The following is a 23,852-nucleotide window of genomic DNA, read 5'->3' on the forward strand; positions in this document are numbered from 1 at the left end:
GAAGGGAACCCGTGACATTTCCAACACATTGGAGGAGACTGCTCCGTCAACCAGATTGGCACTCCCTGTGTGTGTTGACAGGAGGACACGCACACACACCGTACACACACAGGACACTGTGATGTCCCACTGAGGCCTTTCTGGCAATGAAATCCATTTCCATCAGTCACTGTGGCCAGTGTGCATTGACTCCTCTCTCTTGTGTGCACTCTCTCTCTCACTAATTGATAAATTACACCCTACTCTTGAAGCCTTTAACTCTCTCTACCAGCTCTCTCTCTCCTGTCTGTCTCTCTCTCTTCTCTCTTTCCTCTATCTCTCTCTGTTCCCCCCCCCCCTTTTCTCTTTCTCTAGTGAGGAGGTATTTACAGAGCATAGAGCTACTGAATGGTTTGACCTATCCTGTGTGACCGGGGCATATACACTTCCAGTCAGTGCGTCAGTCATCCCTACGTGTGGCAGTAAGGTCTCCAAAGACAATTACCTATAGGGCCAGTATGTTTTAGGATGACTCAGTCAGAGCTTTAGGGATGAGACCAGAAGAGAAAGATTCAGTGTTTTGTTTTATTACTTGCGACTCTAAATCATGATAATCAGCGCTTTCTAAATCATGATAATCAGCGCTTGCTAAATCACCTCAATGGATTTGGAGAGAGAACATAAAATCATCTGATTATACATTTTTAAGATATCAGTTAAGTCACACATCTCTTTGGTTGTGAATGTGTAGGCTAATTGGATCTGAGTGCTTGTATAGAATGCATGTATATTAGTGGCTGTATTGGTTACATTGGCTTAGTGCCTCTATCTAATGATATTAGTATATTAACATATTGGTGACAACCAGGGTTGCAAAAACCCTGTAACTTTTCCAAAATTCCCAGCTTTCCAGAATTCCTGGTTGGAGGATGCCCGGATTTCCCGCTTATTCCCCCGATTCCAGGAATGTTAAAACCAGGATTTCTGGGAAACTTGGGAATTTTGAGAAAGTTACTGGAATTTTGCAACCCTATTGACAAATAATTGAAACCGTAAGAGACTTCTACACAGTGTCACAAAGATATCAGTAATACAATGTACTACAACTGTGTAACATCTTAGCAAGGAGTGGACGTGTGTAGAATAGGACAAATGCCCAGTCAACCATTCCTCTGCTACAGTGTAACTACAGTCTAACTAACCAGTTTATGTAGTGTTTATGAATAGTATATTTTCCTTTATGATATTTATTTATGTCTTACACCCATGGAGATGTATTATAGAATACTGTGTTCTAATTATATTACTATGGTACACCCATTAAAACAATTATAACAATACAAGGGGTGTATGGTGAGTGATTATTTGTAGGTACATTACGTAAAATAATCATCAGTAGTGACATCTGATGTTATCAGTAAAGCAGAGGCAGGTGTACAGGGGATTAATGGTGAATGGAGGTTGATGTCTTTGAATAGGCTTCACCTGCTTGTTCTGTCGTTAGCACCGTTGCAGGTTGGCATGTGTCTAAGCACGTGCCCGCTGGGCGCTGGCACAGAGCAGCAGATGACCGCATCCCAATGATCTTCCCTGTTCTTTCTCCACCCCTTCTCTCTCACTTCCTCTAACCTCTCCCTCCCTCTTTTCTCTTCCTCTCCTCAAGGCACGCTGGTGGGGGTGGGTGATGTCATCTCCCAGCAGGTGCTTGAGAGGCGGGGTCTAGCCAATCACAATGTGACACGGACGGCCAAGATGATGAGCATCGGATTCTTCTTTGTCGTGAGTCCTCCTTCCTCTCTTTTATCTCACTGTCTCACCTCACATGACTGGTTAGTGTCAGTGTATCAGTCTTTACCACACATGCACATTGGGTTGCTCACACACACACAGGGGAGAGGAGGTTTGTAGGGAGTGGTTCATGTGCTGTCACAAACACTCCATTGGCCAGCTGTTAAAGGAAAACAGCTCTGCGACTGTGCGTCAATAGCAGCCACAAGTAGGTATGAGTAGGTCTCTGAAGGAGTGAGAGAACAGCTGGGTAGCGTGGGCAGGCCACTCAAGGCCAGGCCACAGCACCAAGGCTCCTGGACACGCCACACACAGATGTTCCCTCTGACACACTCCTTCTCACAGACTCAGTGAGATGGCTTTGGCAGTGGCACTCTACAGAGAGCTGAGAAACTCTGTTGTCGTGACTCACCATAGTCGGTGTGTGTGCATGCGAGTTTGTATGTGGCCATCGGCCCAGTCACTGACCACCCTCTGTGTGACATCACTGGACAGAGCAGGGAGAGTGAGTGCAGAATGTCACCTAGAAATAAAATGGTTTTGTTTTTCCTCATTGTTACATAGGCAAAGAGTATTTATCATTGTAATCTTCTTATGTTCGTTCATTTAATATTATATTGTTCTTGTGCCTTGTGTAACACTGACAGGAGACAAACACTGTCTACACAGTTATGTAAAAGTAAAGCTATAACACAAGATGACTTACAGATCTGAAAGAGGTGCTGTGGTTGACTATGTTGTCTCACATATTTGTTTCCAGAATGTTCCGAAAGCAATAAAATTTTTCATGATTGCTTCCTGCTGTTACCCAATCCGTTTTTTAAATGATGAATCTGTGTGAAGTATCCTGATGGTCCTGTTTTCAACCCCAGGGCCCTGTAATAGGTGGATGGTACAAGGTTCTGGACAAGCTGGTCACTGGGGGGACCAAAAGTGCTGCCATGAAGAAAATGCTTGTCGATCAGGTGAGAGGGGCATCTGGGCGGCTGCATTTTATATGTTCATTTTCAATAAAAAACGAAAACAACTTCAGTACCACCAGCCAGTTGACATGAATAGATAATCTAACATGGTTTATATTACTTTAGGTAAGTTCTCTAATGGTTTGGTCATTATCCCTTGCAAGACTCCTTTACGCACAAACCAAATAACAACAAACATTCTAAATATGAGTGGACCACAGGTGAAGGTGCCCTCAGAAGTGCCTGTCGCTGTGGTGCCAGCCAGAGCTGAGTGAATAGGTGTAACACGCATCCCACGTTCCCACGTTTACCCCTGGAGGGAGGGTGAAGCCCCCCTCAGCGCGTGTCAACTAATCCTTGCATTGACAGGTGGGGGAACAAGGCCTGCTTGTATAATACGCTGCTAACATGATTTGGGGTCTGTGAATGCACAGGAAGAGAGAGGACAATGAGAGGCGAGCGCAGCACGGCCCTCTCCTGGAGGAGGGATTAGTGTACACTCTGAAGGATGCACGCTCTCCTTTCACAGCATTGCTATTTTCACACACAACTTCCACAAAACAGGGATTCCAGGGCTAATTTTAGATCCTAAAGACCCATTTCTGTTACAATGTCCTGTCAATGTTACCATATATAACACATTGTGGAGGGAGGGGGAGTTGATGTTGGTGGTCCTTGTCTAAATGAAGTTCATTAGTAGTCGTACGTCAGGTGGTGAAACTGGCCAAAGCTTTACCTGGGGAGTCCTAACCACAGTGATGAATCTCCCTTTATTACAGTCACTGAGCTGTAAAGCTGGCTGGTGTTAAGAAACAAGGTCTTCCCTGACTTAGATGACTTTCAGTGTTCTGAAAGAAGGGTAAGATTAGGTAGGGGAGGGAATGGCCGGCAGGGAGGTAGCTCAGTTGGTAGAGCATGGCGTTTGCAATGCCAGGGTTGTGGGTTCGATTCCCACGGGGGGCCAGTATGAAAAAAATTATAATAATGTATGCACTAACTGTAAGTCGCTCTGGATAAGAGCGTGTAAATGTAATTAGCTGGCAGGGTTTTACGAGCACTTCAAATAAATTAAAAGGAATTTCTCCCTCTCTTTATTATACAACAGCTCAAAGTGGGATCCTCAAGTTTGCTAACAACATAATTGCTCACAACATAGGTTATACAAGTAAGACATTGTATAACTGCTGCCCAAGTGACCATGATGTTGATTTGATCAACGTTGCATCAAATATCAATACAAATCTACAGGGTGAGGGTCTGTGTTTTAGTAACGCAACAGGTAAATTGCCATTTTTACTTCTGTAAATGATACGTATTATGACACCATTTGGCTTTTATGTACAACCTTGTAGAGGTAACAACAGCCTACATGTACTCTACTTTCAGGGCCCATCATAATTACTGCAATTATCCAATTTTCTTTTGAAACCTTGTAATAGTGGCCAGTGTGCATCATTATATGTATGCATCATGCCCATGAAAAAGTAAGATTCCATTAAAAGCCACTGAGCATTTTTCCCACAAATGTTTCACACACGTCCACATTTATATCAACATGTATATTCACACACACATACACACAGATGGATAAACAGTGTTTGTTCTTGTCATGTATCAACAGGTGGGCTTTGCTCCGTGTTTCCTGTGTGCCTTCCTGGGGATCTCTGGAACTTTGAATGGACTGACTGTGGAGGAGAATGTTGCCAAGCTCAAGAGGGTAAGGCTCATCTCAGCATGACTTTCCCCCACAGTTTTTAATTAAACTTACATTAAACCTCAAAGAATAAGATCATTAAAAAAAACATATAAAATCTAATCTAATTGTATTTGTCACATGCGCCAAATACAACAGGTGTAGACCTTACCATGAAATGCTTACTTACAAGCCCTTAACCAACAAGTTTGAGAAATTGTTAAGAAAATATTTACTAAATAAACTAAAGTAAAAAATAAAATAAAAGGTAACACAATAAAATAACAATAACAAGACTATATACGGGGGGTGGCGGTACCAAGTCAATGTGCGGGGGTACAGGTTAGTCGAGGTAATTTGTACATGTAGGTAGGGGTAAAGTGACTATGCATAGATAATAAACAGCGAGTAGCAGCAGTGTAAAATCAAAGGGGGGTTCAATGTAAATAGTCCGGGTGGCCATTTGATTAATTGTTCAGCAGTCTTATGGCTTGGGGTAGAAGCTATTAAGGAGCCTTTTGGACCTAGACTTGGCACTCCGATACCGCTTGCTGTGCGGTAGCAGAGAGAACAGTCTATGACTTGGGTGACTGGAGTCTTTGACAATTGTTAGGGCCTTCCTCTGACACCGCTTAGTATGGAGGTCCTGGGTGGCAGGAAGCTTGGCCCCAGTGATGTACTGGGCCGTACGCACTACCCTCTGTAGCGCCTTACGGTCGGATGCCAAGCAGTTGCCATACCAGGCGGTGATGCAACCGGTCAGGATGCTTTCGATGGTGCAGCTGTAGAACTTTTTGAGGATCTGGGGACCCATGCCAAATCTTTTCAGTCTCCTGAGGGGGAAAAGGTGTTGTCGTGCCCTCTTCACGACTGCCTTGGTGTGTTTGGACCATGATAGTTTTTTGGTGATGTGGACACCAAGGAACTTGAAACTCTCGACCCGCTCCACTACGGCCCCGTCGATGTTAATTGAGGCCTGTTCGGCCCTCCTTTTCCTGTAGTCCACGATCATCTCCTTTGTCTTGCTCACATTGAGGGAGATGTTGTTGTCCTGGCACCACATGGCCAGGTCTCTGACCTCCTCCCTATAGGCTGTCTCATCGTTGTCTGTGATCAGGCCTAACACTGTTGTGTCGTCAGCAAACTTAATGATAGTGTTGGAGTCGTCCTAGGCCACGCAGTCGTGGGTGAACAGGGAGTACAGGAGGGGACTAAGCACGCATCCCTGAGGGGCACCGTGTTGAGGGAGCACCTGGTGGCGGCCCATCAGAAAGTCCAGGATCCAGTTGCAGAGGGAGGTGTTTAGTCCCGGGGTCATTAGCTTAGTGATGAGCTTTGTGGGCACTCTGGTGTTGAACGCTGAGCTGTAGTCAATGAACAGCATTCTCACATAGGTGTTCCTTTTTGTCCAGGTGGGAAAGGGCAGTGTGGAGTGCGATGGAGATTGCGTCATGTGTGGATCTGTTGGGGTGGTATGCGAATTGGGGTGGGTCTAGGGTTTCCGGGATGATGGTGTTGATGTGAGCCATGACCAGCCTTTCAAAGCACTTCATGGCTACCGACGTGAGTGCTACGGGGCAGTAGTCATTTAGGCACGTTACCTTCGCTTTCTTGGGCACATGGAGTATGGTGGTCTGCTTGAAACATGTAGGTATTACAGACTCGGTCAGGGAGAGGTTGAAAATGTCAGTGAAGACACTTGCCAGTTGGTCCACGCATGCTCTGAGTACATGTCCTGGTAATCCGTCTGGCCCCACTGCCTTGTGAATGTTGACCTGTTTAAAGGTCTTGCTCACATCGGCTACGGAGAGCGTGATCACACAATCGTCCGGAACAGCTGGTGCTCTCATGCATGCTTCAGTGTTGCTTGCCTCGAAGCGAGCATAAAAGGCATTTAGCTCGTCTGGTAGGCTTGCGTCACTGGGCAGCTCGCGGCTAGGTTTCCCTTTGTAGTCCGTAATAGTTTGCAAGCCCTGCCACAACCGACGAGCGTCAGAGCCGGTGTAGTAGGATTCAATCTTAGTCCTGTATTGACGCTTTACCTGTTTGATGGTTCATCTGAGGGCATAGCGGGATTTCTTATAAGTGTCCGGATTAGTGTCCCGCTACTTGAAAGCGGCAGCTCTAACCTTTAGCTCGGTGCGGATGTTGCCTGTAATCCATGGCTTCTGGTTGGGATATGTACGTACAGTCACTGTGGGGACGACGTCGTCAATGCACTTATTGATGAAGCCGGTGACTGAGGTGGTATACTCCTCAATGCCATTGGATGAATCCCGGAACATATTCCAGTCTGTGCTAGCAAAACAGTCCTGTAGCATAGCATCCGCATCATCTGACCACTTCCGTATTGAGCGAGTCACTGGTAATTCCTGCTTTTGTTTTTGCTTGTAAGCAGGAATCAGGAGGATAGAATTATGGTCAGATTTGCCAAATGGAGGCCGAGGGAGAGCTTTGTATGTAGAGTGAAGGTGGTCTAGAGTTTATTTTCCTCTGGTTGCACATGTGACATGCTGGTAGAAATTAGGTAAAACGGATTTCAATTAGCCTGCATTAAAGTCCTCGGCCACTAGGAGTGTCAACTTCTGGATGAGCATTTTCTTGTTTGCTTATGGCCTTATACAGCTCGTTGAGTGCGGTCTTAGTGCAGCATCGGTTTGCGGTGGTAAATAGACGGCTACGAGTAATATAGATGAAAACTCTCTTGGTAGATAGTGTGGTCTACAGCTTATCATGAGGTACTCTACCTCAGGCGAGAAATACCTCGAGATGTCTTTAATATTAGACATCGCGCACCAGCTGTTATTGACAAATAGACACACACCCCAACCCCTCGACTTACCAGACGTAGCTGCTCTGTCCTGCCGATGCACGGAAAACCCAGCCAGCTCTATATTATCTGTGTCGTCGTTCAGCCACGACTCGGTGAAACATAAGATATTACAGTAGGATAGTCTCAATCGTAGATCATCCAGTTTATTTTCCAGTGATTGCACGTTGGCCAATAGAACGGATGGTAGAGGCAGTTTACCCACTCGCCGATGAATTCTCACAAGGCACCCCGACCTCCGCCCCCTGTATTTCTGTATTTTCTTCATGCGAATGATGAGGATTTGGGCCTGGTCTCGGGGAAGCAGTATATTCTTCGCGTCGGACTCATAAAGAACAAATCTTTGTCCAGTTCGAGGTGAGTAATCGCTGTTCTGATGTCCAGAAGCTCTTTCGGTCATAAGAGACGGTAGCAGCAACATTATGTACAAAATTAGTTACAAACAATGCGTAAAAACAAACAAAATAGCACAGTTGGTTAGGAGCCCATAAATATATTAAGCATGAGTCCAGATATTATAGAAATGTACACATGGTCTTGAAAGAGACGTGTGTAGCGTTGGCCTTGGAGCCCAGGGACTGTAGTACCCTCTGTAGGACCCCCCTGTAGTACCCTCTGTAGGACCCCCCTGTAGTACCCTCTGTAGGACCCCCCTGTAGTACCCTCTGTAGGACCCCCCTGTAGCTCCCAAACGGAGCTGAGGCGTCCTGTGGAACTCCTTTCCTCTCCTCCTCTATGTTCTCCAGGAAACTAACAGTGACCCCCATCTCTGACCCAGTTTAATTAGAAGCCATTTCCTCTCATGGAGGGGCGGAATGGAGGGAAGGAGGGTTGAAATAGCGGCGGGTGACTCATGTCTTAGATAAGGGGGGGGGTGTGTGTAACAGGGGTGTTCGTCCACCGCTCCCTTCCGCTCGCTCGGCGGACCATAAATTATTTATGCAAGGAAGGCGCTTGAGTTAAAATGAGGCCGAAAGGGCAGTCACCGAAATGTCAGAAAAGACAGAAAACAAATGGCAAATGTCCTCATTAGGCCAGACTGTGATGTAAAATAGATGTGAGGTGAAGTAATTAACATGACCACACCTTCCTCAACTAAAGTCAGGCGGAACTTGGTCTGGTGCCACAGACAGAAATTACTAGTTTGAATGGACTAGTCCTCAGCCCTGCTCTTCATTAGCTAGTGACAGGCCGCTCACATCTCAATCACAACACAAGCCCAGCTATGACTTCACTTCACCTCATTTTATAGTGTGGGTCAAGCTTTCCCCCGAGACCACTTGGTTATTCATGTATCTCTTTATAACAATCACTCTGATGCTACAGTATCTCCCTCCCTCCTTTATGAGAGGATGAATGGGATAGAGACGTGGGGGTCGGAGACGCCCATTTTGAGTGCTGCCATTCTCCTACACATGCCCTCATTGGTCAGTTGCTTCACTCCACGCTGCTGGATGCTGATACTGAAGGTCAAGTGCACACTGCCTAGTGGGAAAACAAAGATTAGTGCTAACGACTTGTCTGCCTATTAGCGTTTTCATTACGCAACAGTTTGATGCCGTTATGACATTCTAGAGCTCAGTGTGTCATAATTAAGGGAAAAGATGGTGAGTGCTGGCCAAACTGTTCCATGACCACAGGACTGCAGCCTCTTGAGCTCAAATAAGTTGGTTGTCTCTTCAGCCCTAGACAACGAACGAAAGACGTCGCTCTCCAAATGAGGACGGATTTTGGTGACGTCATTGTGTGTCTCTGACGTTGTTGCCCTGCAGTGTTTTCACCCCATGTGGCCAACGCCTTGTTTGCTAGAAATTAGAAACTGTTAAGCCCCAGAAAACCAACAAAGACAGACAACATTTCTGGGAACATTGGCTTATTTTATACATCCAGTCTTGCCCAATAAAGACAATATTACAAAAAAAATAATGAAATCCAGCCAATCTTGCTGCCTGTTGACCTTTAGTGAGATGGGCCAGGCTAAGTAAGGGTGCTGGCTGTTCCATATGTCTGGTTGTTTTATATGCCATGTGATGTGAGGGAGCAGGACGCGGCACTGACCCACAGTTGTTAACTTTAGACTATGGTGTTTTGCTGCTTTTGAGTGTCACCTGTCACTGTCTGTGACTGTCCCAGAGGAGGGCCAACACATACTGTAACCCCTCACAGCCTGAGTGACAGCCCCTACCCACCTGGTCAGGGTCAGAGTTCAACACAGGTGTGAACTGGAGGTAGGCACCCATGTGAGGGAGGGTTAGTGTCAGAAGTTTAGATGTTTCTACTAGAAATTCACCGTCATTAATATAAATAAACATAAAGGTCTCTATGTCTCTTGTTCTCTGCAGGACTATACGGATGCTTTGATCTCAAATTACTACGTAAGTTCTAAGCTTCACATATTACTTACGGTATGAAACACTCTGCAATGTTTCATCAATGTGTTCCGCTCTTTTTCAGCTATGGCCTCCAGTCCAGATTGCCAACTTCTATTTCATCCCACTGCACCACAGGTAAGTAAGGCCCAGGGATGGTTTAGTGACGTCAATGTTATCCTTATGGATATTCGGTATAATGTCAATTTATACTCGGAAATATTGATTTATTAATTCAGCTGTGATGCCTGAATGGAATTCTGATGTTAGTACGGAACTCTTGTCTTGCAGATTGGCTGTGGTCCAGATTGTAGCTGTCGCCTGGAATTCCTACTTGTCTTGGAAAGCCAATAAGATGTAATGGATGTTTCAGGTCCCGCCCTACCTCACACATAGGACTATTAATGAGACTTTTACACCCATAAATCGTGTCATAAACTGAATTCAGAAAGCTGTGAATCCCACACTAAGATGGTGGTCAGGAACAAATGGTTAACAAACTATGAAATACTGCATAGTGGACGATTTTTTTGAAAGTTTGTCACACCTACTGTGACGAGTACTGAGGATACGAAGAGGCAGGACGCAGACTCAGGAATCAACAAGGTAAAGGTTTACTTAACAATGAGAAAGAGAATAACAAGGAGCGAGTAAACGACACAACACTAACAATTACACACAACAATGACTGAACAGTCCAGGGCTATATAGTGGTGGTGATGAGATGATGAGGTGTATGTGTGCTGGAGGTGATTAGGGTGTGTTGGGTTTCCATTCCTGTGTTGCCGAGGTGCTGAGCTCAGACCTGTGGCTCAGTAGACCGGCGAATCAGAGCGCCGGAGGGGAGCAATGGGAGGATACGTGACACCTACAGTGCATTCTAAAAGTATTCAGACCCCTTGACTTTTTCCACATTTTGTTATGTTACAGCCTTATTCTAAAATTGATTAAATAAATAAAAATTCTCATCAATCTAAACACAATACCCCATAATGACAAAGCGGAAACAGGATTTTAGAACTTTTTGCTATTTTTTTAATTTTTTTAAACAGAAATACCTTATTTACATAAGTATTCAGACCCTTTGCTTTGAGACTCGAAATTGAGCTCAGGTGCATCCTGTTTCCATTGATCATCCTTGAGATGTTTCTACAACTTGATTGGAGTCCACCTGTGGTACATTCAATTGATTGGACATGATTTGGAAAGGCACACACCTGTCGATATAAGGTCCCACAGTTGACAGTGCATGTCAGAGCAAAAACCAAGCCATGAGGTCAAAGGAATTGTCCGTAGAGCTCTGAGACAGGATTGTGTCGAGGCACAGATCTGGGAAGGGTACCAAATAATTTCTGCAGCATTGAATGTCCCCAAGAACACAGTGGCCTCCATTATTCTTAAATGGAAGAAGTTTGGAACCACCAAGACTCTTCCTAGAGCTGGCCGTCCGGCTAAATTGAGCAATCGGGGGAGAAGGGCCTTGGCCATCTCTGCAGCACTCCACCAATCAGGCCTTTATGGTAGAGTGGCCAGACGGAAGCCACTCCTCAGTAAAAGGCACATGACAGCCCGCTTGGAGTTTGCCAAAAGGCACCTAAAGGACTCTCAGACCATGAAAAACAAGATTCTCTGGTCTGATGAAACCAAGATTGAACTGTTTGGCCTGAATGCCAAGCGTCACATCTAGAGGAAACCTGGCACCATCCCTACGGTGAAGCATGGTGGTGGCAGCGTCATGCTGTGGGGATGTTTTTCAGCGGCAGGGACTGGGAGACTAGTCAGGATCGAGGGAAAGGTTAACGTAGTACAGAGAGAGATCCTTGATGAAAACCTGCTCCAGAGCTCTCTGACTGGGGCGAAGGTTCACCTTCCAACAGGACAACAAGCCTAAGCACACAGCCAAGACAACGCAGGAGTGTCTTCGGGACAAGTCTCTGAATGTCCTTGAGTGGCCCAGCCAGAGCCCAGACTTGAACCCGATCGAACATCTCTGGAGAGACCTGAAAATAGCTGTGCAGCGATGCTCCCCATCCAACCTTACAGAGCTTGAGAGGATCTGCAGAGAAGAATGGGAGAAACTCCCCAAATACAGATGTGCCAAGCTTGTAGCGTCATACCCAAGAAGACTCAAGGCTGTAATCGCTGTCAAAGGTGCTTCAACAAAGTACTGAGTAACGGGTCTGAGTACTTACAGTGGGGAGAACAAGTATTTGATACACTGCCGATTTTGCAGGTTTTCCTACTTACAAAGCATGTAGAGGTCTGTAATTTTTTATCATAGGTACACTTCAGCTGTGAGAGACGGAATCTAAAACAGAAATCCAGAAAATCACATTATATGATTTTTAAGTAATTAATTTGCATTTTATTGCATGACATAAGTATTTGATCACCTACCAACCAGTAAGAATTCCGGCTCTCACAGACCTGTTAGTTTTTCTTTAAGAAGCCCTCCTGTTCTCCACTCATTACCTGTATTAACTGCACCTGTTTGAACTCGTTACCTGTATAAAAGACACCTGTCCACACACTCAATCAAACAGACTCCAACCTCTCCACAATGGCCAAGACCAGAGAGCTGTGTAAGGACATCAGGGATAAAAGTGTAGACCTGCACAAGGCTGGGATGGGCTACAGGACAATAGGCAAGCAGCTTGGTGAGAAGGCAACAACTTTTGGCGCAATTATTAGAAAATGGAAGAAGTTCAAGATGACGGTCAATCACCCTTGGTCTGGGGTTTCCATGCAAGATCTCACCTCGTGGGGCATCAATGATCATGAGGAAGGTGAGGGATCAGCCCAGAACTACACGGCAGGACCTGGTCAATGACCTGAAGAGAGCTGGGACCACAGTCTCAAAGAAAACCATTAGTAACACACTACGCCGTCATGGATTAAAATCCTGCAGCGCACACAAGGTCCCCCTGCTCAAGCCAGCGCATGTCCAGGCTTGTCTGAAGTTTGCCAATGACCATCTGGATGATCCAGAGGAGGAATGGGAGAAGGTCATGTGGTCTGATGAGACAAAAATAGAGCTTTTTGGTCTAAACTCCACTCACCGTGATTGGAGGAAGAAGAAGGATGAGTACAACCCCAAGAACACCATCCCAACCTTGAAGCATGGAGGTGGAAACATCATTCTTTAGGGATGCTTTTCTGCAAAGGGGACAGGACGACTGCACCGTATTGAGGGGAGGATGGATGGGGCCATGTATCGCGAGATCTTGGCCAACAACCTCCTTCCCTCAGTAAGAGCATTGAAGATGGGTCATGGCTGGGTCTTCCAGCATGACAACGACCTGAAACACACAGCCAGGGCAACTAAGGAGTGGCTCCGTAAGAAGCATCTCAAGGTCCTGGAGTGGCCTAGCCAGTCTCCAGACCTGAACCCAATAGAAAATCTTTGGAGGGAGCTGAAAGTCTGTATTGCCCAGCGACAGCCCCGAAATCTGAAAGATCTGGAGAAGGTCTGTATGGAGGAGTGGGCCAAGATCCCTGTCACGCCCTGACTCTGAGGACTCTTATTTGTTGAGTCAGGGTGTGATTTTCCTTGTTGTGTATGTTCCTATGTGTTATTTTCTAGGGTTGGATCTAGTATGTATAGATCTATGTTGGCCTGTGTGGTTCCCAATCAGAGGCAGCTGTTGCTCGTTGTCTCTGATTGGGGACCATACTTAGGCAGCCTATTGGCACTAGTGGGTTGTGGGATCTTGTTCCGTGTGAGGTTTGTTGTGTGTACCGTAGGACGTCACGTATCGTTAATTTGTTATTTTGTCGTGGTGTTTATTCAATATATAAATAAACATGAATGCTTATCACGCTGCGCCTTGGTCCTTCTCGTTCGTCAACGATCGTGACAGAAGATCCCACCAGATTAGGGGGGCCATTGGTTCAGAGGGAGCAGAAGGAAAGTGTAGAGGCACGGCGAGGAGGAGCAGAGAGGATGGACTTGGGAGGAGATGAGCGAGAGGCTGGCAAGAGGTATGGAGGCCCTGATCACGGTGGAGAGACAATCCCCCAAATAATTTTTTTGGGGGGCACACGGTGTGGACGACGAGGCAGCAGGAGGCCGCGACAGGGTGGTTCAGCTGGTTAGGCAGCAGAAGGAGCGGGGGTTAATGAAGGAACCCAGTCCCGCTCCTCGCACCAATCAAGTGGTGCGTGTCGCCAGTCCGGTCCGGCCCGTTCCTGCTCCCCGCACTAAGCCAGTGGTGCGTGTTCCCAGTACGGCCCGACCCGTTCCTGCTTCCCGCACTAAGCCAGTGGTGCGCGTCGCCAGTCCGGTTTGTTGTGTGTACCGTAGGACGTCACGTATCGTTAATTTGTTATTTTGTCGTGGTGTTTATTCAATATATAAATAAACATGAATGCATATCACGCTGCGCCTTGGTCCTTCTCGTTCGTCAACGATCGTGACAATCCCTGCTGCAGTGTGTGCAAACCTGGTAAAGACCTACAGGAAACGTATGATCTCTGTAATTGCAAACAAAGGTTTCTGTACCAAATATTAAGTTCTGCTTTTCTGATGTATCAAATACTTATGTCATGCAATAAAATGCTAATGAATTACTTAAAAATCATACAATGTGATTTTCTGGATTTTTGTTTTAGATTCCGTCTCTCACAGTTGAAGTGTACCTATGATAAAAAATTACAGACCTCTACATGCTTTGTAAGTAGGAAAACCTGCAAAATCGGCAGTGTATGGGGACCCATGGGGCGGCGCACAATTGGCCCAGCGTCGTCCAGGGTAGGGGAGGGAATGGCTGGCTGGGATGTAGCTCAGTTGGTAGAGCATGGCGTTTGCAACGCCAGGGTTGTGGGTTCGATTCCCACGGGGGGCCAGTATGAAAAATAAAATATAATGTATGCACTCACTAACTGTAAGTCGCTCTGGATAAGAGCGTCTGCTAAATGACTAAAATGTAAATGTAAAATGTTTCAAATACTTGTTCTCCCCACTGTATGTAAATGTGATATTTCCGTTTTTTATTTTTAATACATTTGCTAACATTTCTAAAGCCCTGTTTTTGCATTGTTATTATGGGGTATTGTGTGTAGATTGATGTGGGGGGGAATTATTTAATCCACTTTAGAATAAGGCTGTAAAGTCAAGGGGTCTGAATACTTTCCGAATTAGTATTAATGCATTAAAAAGTTTATAGTCAGTCAGAGTGTAGTTGACATATGACATATGCATACAATGACTTACTCTGTCTGCTGTTAAACAGTACTTATCCAGACAATATTGAGATGTCTGGATGTGTTCTCATTTCAAGTGATGATATTACCAGTAATATACTTTTATGTTATTATTTTGTATTAAGCTTAAATTGTATAAACTATACTTTTAAACTGTACATGGAATTGTAATATTAAAGCCGTATTTGCCTGTTCTTTTATATCTAACTTCTGTTTCAAAGATGACGTCATGGGTGGCTTTGCCCTAACTTTGCACGGTTGTTGAATGGCGGGGTTGTTTGGGATAGTTGGGAAATGCTGCTTTGTCTGTCAACGAAATTCTGTCTGCAAACTTCTCCCAACCAAATAAAGTGTTATAGAATTGGCAGGAGCAAACAGACAAATCCATTAGCCTATTTCTGTAAAGAGGAATATTTTCTTCAACAAACTATGTATCGATTACATGGGGGGTGCCTTAGTTTTTCAATGCATAGTCATGATATTCAGTCAGGTGTGAAAGTAGATTTCATTTCCTACCGGTACTGGACACCCAAAGGCGCGCACATGTTGTTGTTTTTTTGTTGTATACTACAAAAATTACAGTGTAGCCTATTCTGCTGACACTGACAAACAGATTCATAAAACGATGTTGCGGGAGACACTACGAAAAGGGGAGACACAAATACAATTTGACGTCCATCTAACCTGGAGGAGGAAATTATTGTCCAAAAACAAATAAATGTGGCACTGACCCAATGATAAAGACAATGAATATGCACACTCACCGGGGCTTACACTTGTAGCCTGAATTGATGCATCCACTCGCCTTGACAAAATGTAAGTGTTCTCCTCAAACAACAACGCAATTTGGAGCATATACCACCCAGTTTCAAGTCAATTCGCTAATTTTTCATGCGACTGACATGCAGTAATGTTAAATAATGGTGTAATAGCCTATAGTTTTTTGGGCTTGTTTTATTAATTGTCATAGGCTCACTTTTTACCGGTACAGCGTACCACTATTTATTTTACCGGGACGCCAAACCTGACCTTACTTTCACCTCAGTGTAGTATATACAGCTCGCGGGTTTTATCAGCTAAATATGACATATTCCTCTATTTTATATTTTCTGTAGTTTTAATTAAGAATCCACTTGCATCTCGTGCATTACAAGCAGAACCCTTTTCAGCACAATGGACAGGTTTCTCTGCGCCCTCCGCACGTTTCCCCGCCGTGCGCTTCTGCTCTGCCTCGCCAAGATGTTAAATCATGCATAAAGGCATCACGACAACGGCTCATCATATTCAGCGACCAGATTCATAGTAGCATTGTGCAGATTTACACCTTAACGTATCACTTAGTTATAACTTCCACAATTTGTTTTGTTTTTAGTAAGTAAATGTGATGTTTTTTTGCGGTGCATTCTGTCATTCCAGTTTCACTGGAGGCATACCAACACCTTGCGAAACAATAACTGGTTTTGTCTTGCGGACTTAGTTAGGGCTAATGTGACAGGTTGAGGTAGGTAACTTAAGAGTTGTATGGAAAAAATAGAATATCAGACAAACTGTCATGCCTTTTCTATCTTGCAGACCTTGGTTCACAGCATCATCAGCTGTGAGCTGTCCTTCAAAACACTTGCCTTAACTTAAAACGGAGTCGCCTCATTTACAAGCAGTTTATGCACTTGCACTGACGTCAATGGAGCTATCTTGGATGTATATAACAGTTCAGACAGAGGCGGTCTACTACAATCGCCATTAGCGGGACTTTTCGGACCGTGTTCTCCATTGACACTTTTCCAGACTTTTTCAGCACCAGGAGACGATCAAGTAAGTGGTTCATTTTGCTTTCTTTTGTTGCACTTTTTTAGTTTGAGGTGCACACTCACTTGGTATCACTTTCTAACTTCATCTAGATACTTGCGGTTCAACTCTGCTTCTGGCTCTCGATCCTTGCAATTTCGGTGATGAGTTGAGAATATCAAGGACACAGGAATTCGTTGGTCATTTTTGTATCATGGAAACAATGATTAGGTTCATTTATGTATTTACAAAGCTAAAGAAACCTCTGCATGCTTGTTTCAGTAACGATGTATGTATATTGTGTGCCAATTAACCTCGTCTATGATCTACTTTGTTTATTGCACGTTTCAATAGGCTACAATAAATAGCCTACTGTTGTTTATTACTGTTTAAGTTTGCCTTTAAGCATTTAGTAAGAATGAGCCTATTTGTATTTGCTTTAGACACTATGACCACATAAGTGCAATTTAAAGTTTTAGCGTACTTTGAGTTCAGTGCTTTTTCCTAATATTTTTACACCTCTCTCCATAACAGGGCACCGTTTTGTTCGTCTGTCCATCACTATGAAGCCTGTTCCCCTGGTCCTGCTCCTTGCCGCTGTTCTCCTCACCTCTCACATCCCCCCCAGTGTCTGTCGACCACAGGACCTGGCCATGTTCAACGGGCACGGCTACAAGAGTCAGCTGGATGAGGTGTTGCAGAAGGCTGGCGATGCAGTTTCCTACCTTATCGGAGAAAAGATACTGCGTTATTTGCAGAAAAATCCCCGGTTGCAAACAGGTTTCCCCCCACAGTTTCCCTTTGAGGTGACGCCCCTGGGCTCGATGGGTCTTGGTCACCTGGCGCGCAGTTTGCCGCCATTTGAGCAGCAGCGCGCGTCAGAGGAGGTCAACAGCCTGGAAGACTTCGTGGAGTTGACCAAGAGAAACGATGACCCGCCGATCTCCATCGACCTCACTTTCCACCTGCTGAGAAATATGATCGAAATGGCGAGGATCGAGAGCCAGAAGGAGCAAGCAGAGTTGAACCGCAAGTATCTAGATGAAGTTGGAAAGTGATACAAAGTGTCATCAACAAGGGAGAAAACATAAAAAAAGATTTCGCGTCAAAAAAGCCCCTGGCACTCTCCCACGAAATAGTTTCGATTTTTCTTTGCATTTAACCTTTGGTTTCTCTGTCATTCCTCATGCCTCAACCTGTGCGTAAACGGAACTTCCCCACCTATCCAAAAAGCCTTTCAAAATCAACGGGCTATAAAATGATTGACTACTAGTCTACCAAGACCCCAGCTACAGTGTATTCATAGTGGACGACTGGAATACTGTTCTTTGAGATATGGCATAGTGTGTGAATACTCCGGATTTCACACCTCTATTCTCACATTTGGATGTCCGGAACATTGTAGTAGGCCTACAACAATAATATTGTCAGAATCAAATTGTGTTATAAGTTGCACTAATGTGGAATAAGTGCTACATGTTTTATTAGTACGGGCCTAACTAAGATTTGATGTCAACAGTAGCATAAATGGTTGGTACAAGGTTAATAACAATGACATATAGGCTAATCATTACACTGAAGTTTCCAGCAATAAATATCAAAAGAACAAATGCTATAGCCCTATAACACATTGCCAAAGGAAAATGATGCTGTGTAAATTGATATTGGATATGCTCTTATGATCTTGAATGATTTTTGATGGCAGGTAGCCTAGCGGTTAAGAGCGTTGGGACAGTAACCAAAAGGACACTGGTTTGAATCCCTGAGCCGACTAGGTGATAATTTTGTTTTGTTTATGGTGATTATTCATTTGCCCTTGTTTGGTTAGCTCACTTGGCAGACAACCATCCAGCCAGTAGAAGAAGCCTTTTCACATTGATCCAGGTATGCTGGTATGGGATCTGGTAGTGCCCAAGCTTTTTTGTGATACAACTAATCTATAATTTTATCTGGGACAAAGTGAACATATCCTACACTTTACACCACTCCCACTCTCCTCCTATTTTCATCCGAGTGACCTGTCCTCTGTGGTACTGCATGCTTACCTTAAAAAAGAAAATGCTTAATATTATGTTGACTGTTTTGTCAAAATCCCAATCATCTGGACATATCTTATGATCCCATGGTTTAGCAGTAAAGAAAAGCTTTTTTGCCATTTATATTTTGTAATAAAAAAAGTTCTGAAAAAAATTATATTGACTCTGTCATAGTCTCTTACAGTAGTGAATGTAGTAAAGGAAACTATTCTGCTGACTTGTATGATGTTATAGTCATGTCTTCTCTGACTACCAAAATAGTTTATTCCTACATCTGTAAACAGATGCTGCTGAGGTTCCTCTTACCCATTGAAATACAAAACCTGAGTAGTAAATTCTGGCTAAACACTCATTGCAAAATGTCTATGACCAAACATGCATTGCAGTCATCGCCTTTAACTCTCATTAACGAGTTAACTTAACAGCAGTTGCCTGTCTTCTTTTTAAATGCATAATGTGGAAGCCTACATAATGGTGTACTGGTTGGTGCAAGTCGATGCGAACTTGTGAGAGCTTGTCAAAATGGCCCCCGACCTGGCGTTTCTACTATACGACTCTGCTCTGTCAGACAGCTCTGTCAGACTGTCCGTATGATGGAATTCTGCTGCCTTGTTCCTCGCTGTGTTAACACCTTAGAGATACATTCAATTACTGATCCCGCTGGAATCAAAGCAGCAGCCGTAGCTCTGGGTCAGGGTTGGTAGCGCAAACATTTACTCAGAAAAGGAGAGGGAAGATATCACAATGAAATGTATGTTTAATAAAATGATGTAAGCTGAGGCTAAAAAGTGCATAAACTATACTGTCGGAGCATTCAGTTCTCTTCATATACTTTCAGAAGTAGGCTTTCAGCTGCTTCAGTCTCTATAATATTAGTCATACTTTTTTATTCAAGGCACTTGTGGAACTCTTGTCAAAGTAAAGTTTGTTGAAGAGGAAGTAGCAGGATAATCACAAGCACTAGAAGGAGTGTTAGGTGAGAAAAAACAACAATATTCTTCCTACTTCACAACATGCACAATTCAAACCAACAGTGGGATACATTTCATTGGATTATACTTAGCTTATCAAATGTACACACAATACATGGGCTTTTGTACATATCTGATGTGGGTGGCGAGGGAGGCCTTCAACTGTGTGATGTTTGAGCTTTATTCTCCATTGTAGATCTGTAATTCACTCAATGTAAATACTGTGGACAGCAAAACCAGTTGACAGCAGAATGGTAAATGCAAACATCAATACTCTGGATGGATGTGCGCAGGGGATTACCATAAACCCACTAAGTAGTCCTTTCTTGACTGGAAGAACCCTGATTAAAACAAAAGAGGAGATTGATTAATGTGAGTTGAGCATGACAATCTCATAGCATCACCATTGTCTTCATTTCCTGTTAGACTGGGTCTATTTTTGAAGTCGAACATTAAACGGGAGCACCAAGTGGGAGAGGAGAGGACACTGTGTTTTGTCTGTTGACATGAATATACTATGACTCTCCTCATAACGTAGTGGAGGGAGATTCTCTGCTTCCGGCTGTTAAAGATTCTGTGTAATTGTATTAATGTCCTTTGGAAATGTAAAATTTGCTCCATAGTTTTCAGCAATGTCTGCTATAGTTTCCCCTTAAATTCTATGAGTCAGAGATATGAGAAACCCCACTTAGTTAACCCCTTCCAGTCCTGTACATGTCATGGATTGTGGAATTGGCCACTCTGTTCTGTGTCATCCTTCATGTAGTGTGAAGAATTATTGATGGAACAGCTTGTTGCCAGAAAACTGTGTGTCGACCTCAGATCACTGGCAGCCATCAGACACTGATCAATCTCCATTCATAGTCAGGGAACTCTCGCTGTGGTGAGCACACACACACCCCATCAATTACTCCCAGCTCTGTCTCGCCTCTCGTGTGTCCCCCCTCCCTCTCCCTTCCTTCCTGCAATCAGAGGTCGACAGCTCCGGGGGCTCTCCTGTGAGCACCCAGGCTCAGGGCCATATATCCACAACAACCCCAACCCCATCACACGCAGGGTGGGCGCTAGTTATTTATAACTATTATAAGTAATGACACGGGTTACAGAAACATGGCTCAGATCTGTGTGTGTGAGACACAGGAGAGGTCTATTCTTCACTACCTGTCAGGCTGAGGTCCCAACCCAAGGCACTAGGAGGCAGAGCTTTTTAACAGAGCTGAATGCCCAGTGTGAGGGCCATGATCTATACTAAGCCAAAATCAAAAGCATTGTCATTGTCAGTCCAACAAGGTAAAGCCCAATCAAAACATCAGACTCCTCACTTGGGAGTTTCTGGTTGAAACTTTAATCATGTATAAATGATAGCCCAGTCAACAACCGCTCCTCCATCTCTCCCTAGAGTATCTGTCCGTGGCCATTCATGAAATGTGTACTTCCAGTTCATTAATCTTTGGCATGTTACAGTGAAGCTGTGAGGCCGAAGGGTCCCCTGGCTTTAAGCAGGATCGTTACACCTTTGGAGGTAGCTAAGGGAATATGGAATTAATTTATCACTGAGAGGAGAAAGAATGCCTGGTCTCTCCATTTGAAATGAGTTGGCTGTGGGGTAAACAAGACAAGTGATCCATCCATATTCTAGAGATTAAACACTTGATTTCAGCCTTTATGGCAATGTTTAAGACTGATGTCAGTAGAAACAATATACAGTATAACTATATTTAACAGCCTTTGTGTTTGTAGCCTAAACGTAGTAAATATGTGTAAGGGAATAAAGCAGGGGAGCAGCATACCATGTGCTGCTTTTTCTTTCTTTGACCCTTTTCAACTACTGGTATCGCCCATAGTCTACGTCCACCGCTGTCAGTGATGCCAAGTCCTCACCCAGATCATAACCATCCTCTCCGACCTTTCCCTGGGAACCTGCGACCACACAGAAAGCACCACATTAAGACAGACCAACAAAAACAAGGGAAATAGCCTTGAACATGCAATGGAAAATAGTTTTGGGGGGTAATGTACGGAGCTGAACATCCGTCAGGGCCTTGAGGCTAGAGTCATGTATAGAGAAACTTAAAAGTGGCCAAACTCTCCATATATGGTCGTATTGTACAGCTACCTGAGGCCCTACCTGTGTTGAAGTCAATGGTCCTCAGCACGTCTGCCACATTCTCTGTGTTGATGACAAAATGGGCCTTGCTCTCGTAGCCCGGCTCTGGACGTTCCATATTGGACACCTTAGCAGAGACAAACAAATAGGAGGTGACAGACAGGACAGCGATGGATGGCAGCGTCCTCTGTCCCCCGTGTGGCTGGTAGTGACGCATGCTGGGTGGATATGCTCGATAACTCTACAGGTGGAGAGCTTCATTATAATGTATTAGCTATCAGCAGCCAGCCATCAGACATTACTGCAAATCACACGCATCTCCTATGCAGTTACTTTAGCTTCATAGTCAATGCAATTGGTGTGTTAGTTTATGTGAATATTTGTGTTATGTAATGCTATTTGTGATTTTCCAGCTAAACAGCCCATAAGAAGCAGAATGGAACACTAAACAGACGAAAACAAGAATGTTACTTACTGTTTAAATATATCCTTGAGGCTCTGTGGAGAAAATAAACGATCAGCAGGCTATTGCATTTAGTTTCATTTCCAGCACTTAATTTCTGAGGTCAATTAGTGCTATATCTAAATTAGAATGAGTTTGTTGATTTTGTATCATTTGAATTCATTTACATTTCATTTTCATATCTGCTTCTTCTCTCAATCTTCTGAACCACTCGCTCAGCTTGAGTCATTCAGAAAACATGCACCTGCCACCATCCTGCCACTCGCTGCTAGCGCTACCTGCTAACCAGCTGACAAAACAAAGGGAGCAATGAGGGAGATGAAAAAAGAGACTTAAGTTACGAGCCTTCAGTCGATTTGTAGCTTTTTATAGAGCAAGGGACCCGAGTGGAAGAGAGGAGTGCTGGATGGATGGATGGATGACATGAATGGTACCATCTATCTCTCGCCTGGCGGGTTTTTTTACTACCGGCTGTCTGCAGCAGGAGCACGTCATCCAACCTGGCTCTGTTCCAAGGACAGTATTGATGGCCAGGGGGCCAGAGGTCAAAGAATGAGGCAGGTGTCCCATGCAGAGGTGTGTGTGTGTGTGTGTAGGTTTGTCGCCAGTTGATCAATGTCTGACCCCTGAGGCTGGTACTCCGAGGATGCTTCCACTGGGTTACAGTGTGCATGTAATGGGAAATTAAGATTAATAAAGTTCATAGTCAGTTAAGATGAACACAATGTATTATAACTTTCCTTTCTGGAACACATGATTCTGTTCTGTGCAAGGTTGATGGTCACAAGACTTGTATTCTAGACCTGAATGTAATGGACAGTTCTCATATCTGCTGATAGTGTTGGTGCCTGTTCCGAGGACACACTGGTTATTATTCTGTGAGACTGTGTGAGTCATTGCTTTGTGTTATCTTTAGTTATGTGTTTCCAGAACATATGATTAGGCCTGCTTAGAGAACGCTCATGAGACATCTGCTCTGCTTCTGTGCTGGAGGTGTCTCCCTGTTGCAACTTGTATTAAACCAGATATATTTTTGATTGACATTACCAATGACTGCTCTCCCTTTCACCTGGAAATTCTCTTTACAGTGCATGATCAGAGAACCACAGGACCAGAGTTCCCAGGGGGGCTCTTGAAAGCAGCGTGCCCGCCGACGAGGCTCCCCTGCTGGGCTTTCTGCTTTTCACTCCTCCCCTGCTCGATACGGCAAAGCCGGAGAAAGCGAAGCACTGCACGACACCCCGTTGATTATCGATAGTGAAGGTTTCTCTAAACCTGATCTAAAGGATGAAAGGCTCCTTCACTGCATCTTCGGGCATAAAAATGAGCCTGATGTGGAGTGGACTGTCATTTGTTTAGGTCAGGGGTGAAACGGGGGACTATAGTGTCTATAGTGTCTGTGACTCATCATACTGTGATTACCTTATCATGTCTCATGTGGATTGGGACCAGCTAACAACTGACCCAGAGAAATTGATCACACAACTGATCCTATTACAGTCCTTTGTTGAGGGTCACCTGACTCATAGGCTACCTTTAGGGCTACTGATCCTAAGACAGTGAAACATTAGCTACCTAAAGGAACACTGATCCTCGTCCAGTTTACAAGGGCTAAAACAGGCAAATTTTCTGCTCAAGAAGTTACATCTGACAATCATTCAATTCCA

At 44.4% G+C, this 23,852-nt stretch overlaps 2 protein-coding genes across 2 annotated transcripts in view; both read left to right on the top strand.

Annotated features, from left to right (window-relative positions):
• Positions 1-15,017, top strand: part of LOC311108669 (mitochondrial inner membrane protein Mpv17) — a 28,692-nt gene extending 13,675 nt beyond the window's left edge. The window contains exons 2-7 of the mRNA XM_084151376.1: positions 1,643-1,758; positions 2,640-2,732; positions 4,351-4,446; positions 9,595-9,627; positions 9,707-9,759; positions 9,913-15,017. Of these exons, the coding sequence (XP_084007502.1) occupies positions 1,643-1,758; positions 2,640-2,732; positions 4,351-4,446; positions 9,595-9,627; positions 9,707-9,759; positions 9,913-9,982 (461 nt within the window). The 3' untranslated portion in view covers positions 9,983-15,017. The remainder of the gene's footprint in view (positions 1-1,642; positions 1,759-2,639; positions 2,733-4,350; positions 4,447-9,594; positions 9,628-9,706; positions 9,760-9,912) is intronic.
• A 2,154-nt stretch (positions 15,018-17,171) lies between these two features.
• LOC311108305 (UI-like) lies at positions 17,172-17,666 on the top strand (the record flags this gene model as incomplete). Its single annotated transcript, XM_084150931.1, has 1 exon — positions 17,172-17,666. The coding sequence occupies one exon, from the start codon at positions 17,172-17,174 to the stop codon at positions 17,664-17,666; it is 495 nt and encodes a 164-aa protein (XP_084007057.1).
• Positions 17,667-23,852: the final 6,186 nt, after the last annotated feature.

The sequence above is a fragment of the Coregonus lavaretus genome (genome assembly GCF_964263955.1).
Source record: "Coregonus lavaretus genome assembly, chromosome: 33".
Taxonomy (NCBI): Eukaryota; Metazoa; Chordata; class Actinopteri; order Salmoniformes; family Salmonidae; genus Coregonus; species Coregonus lavaretus.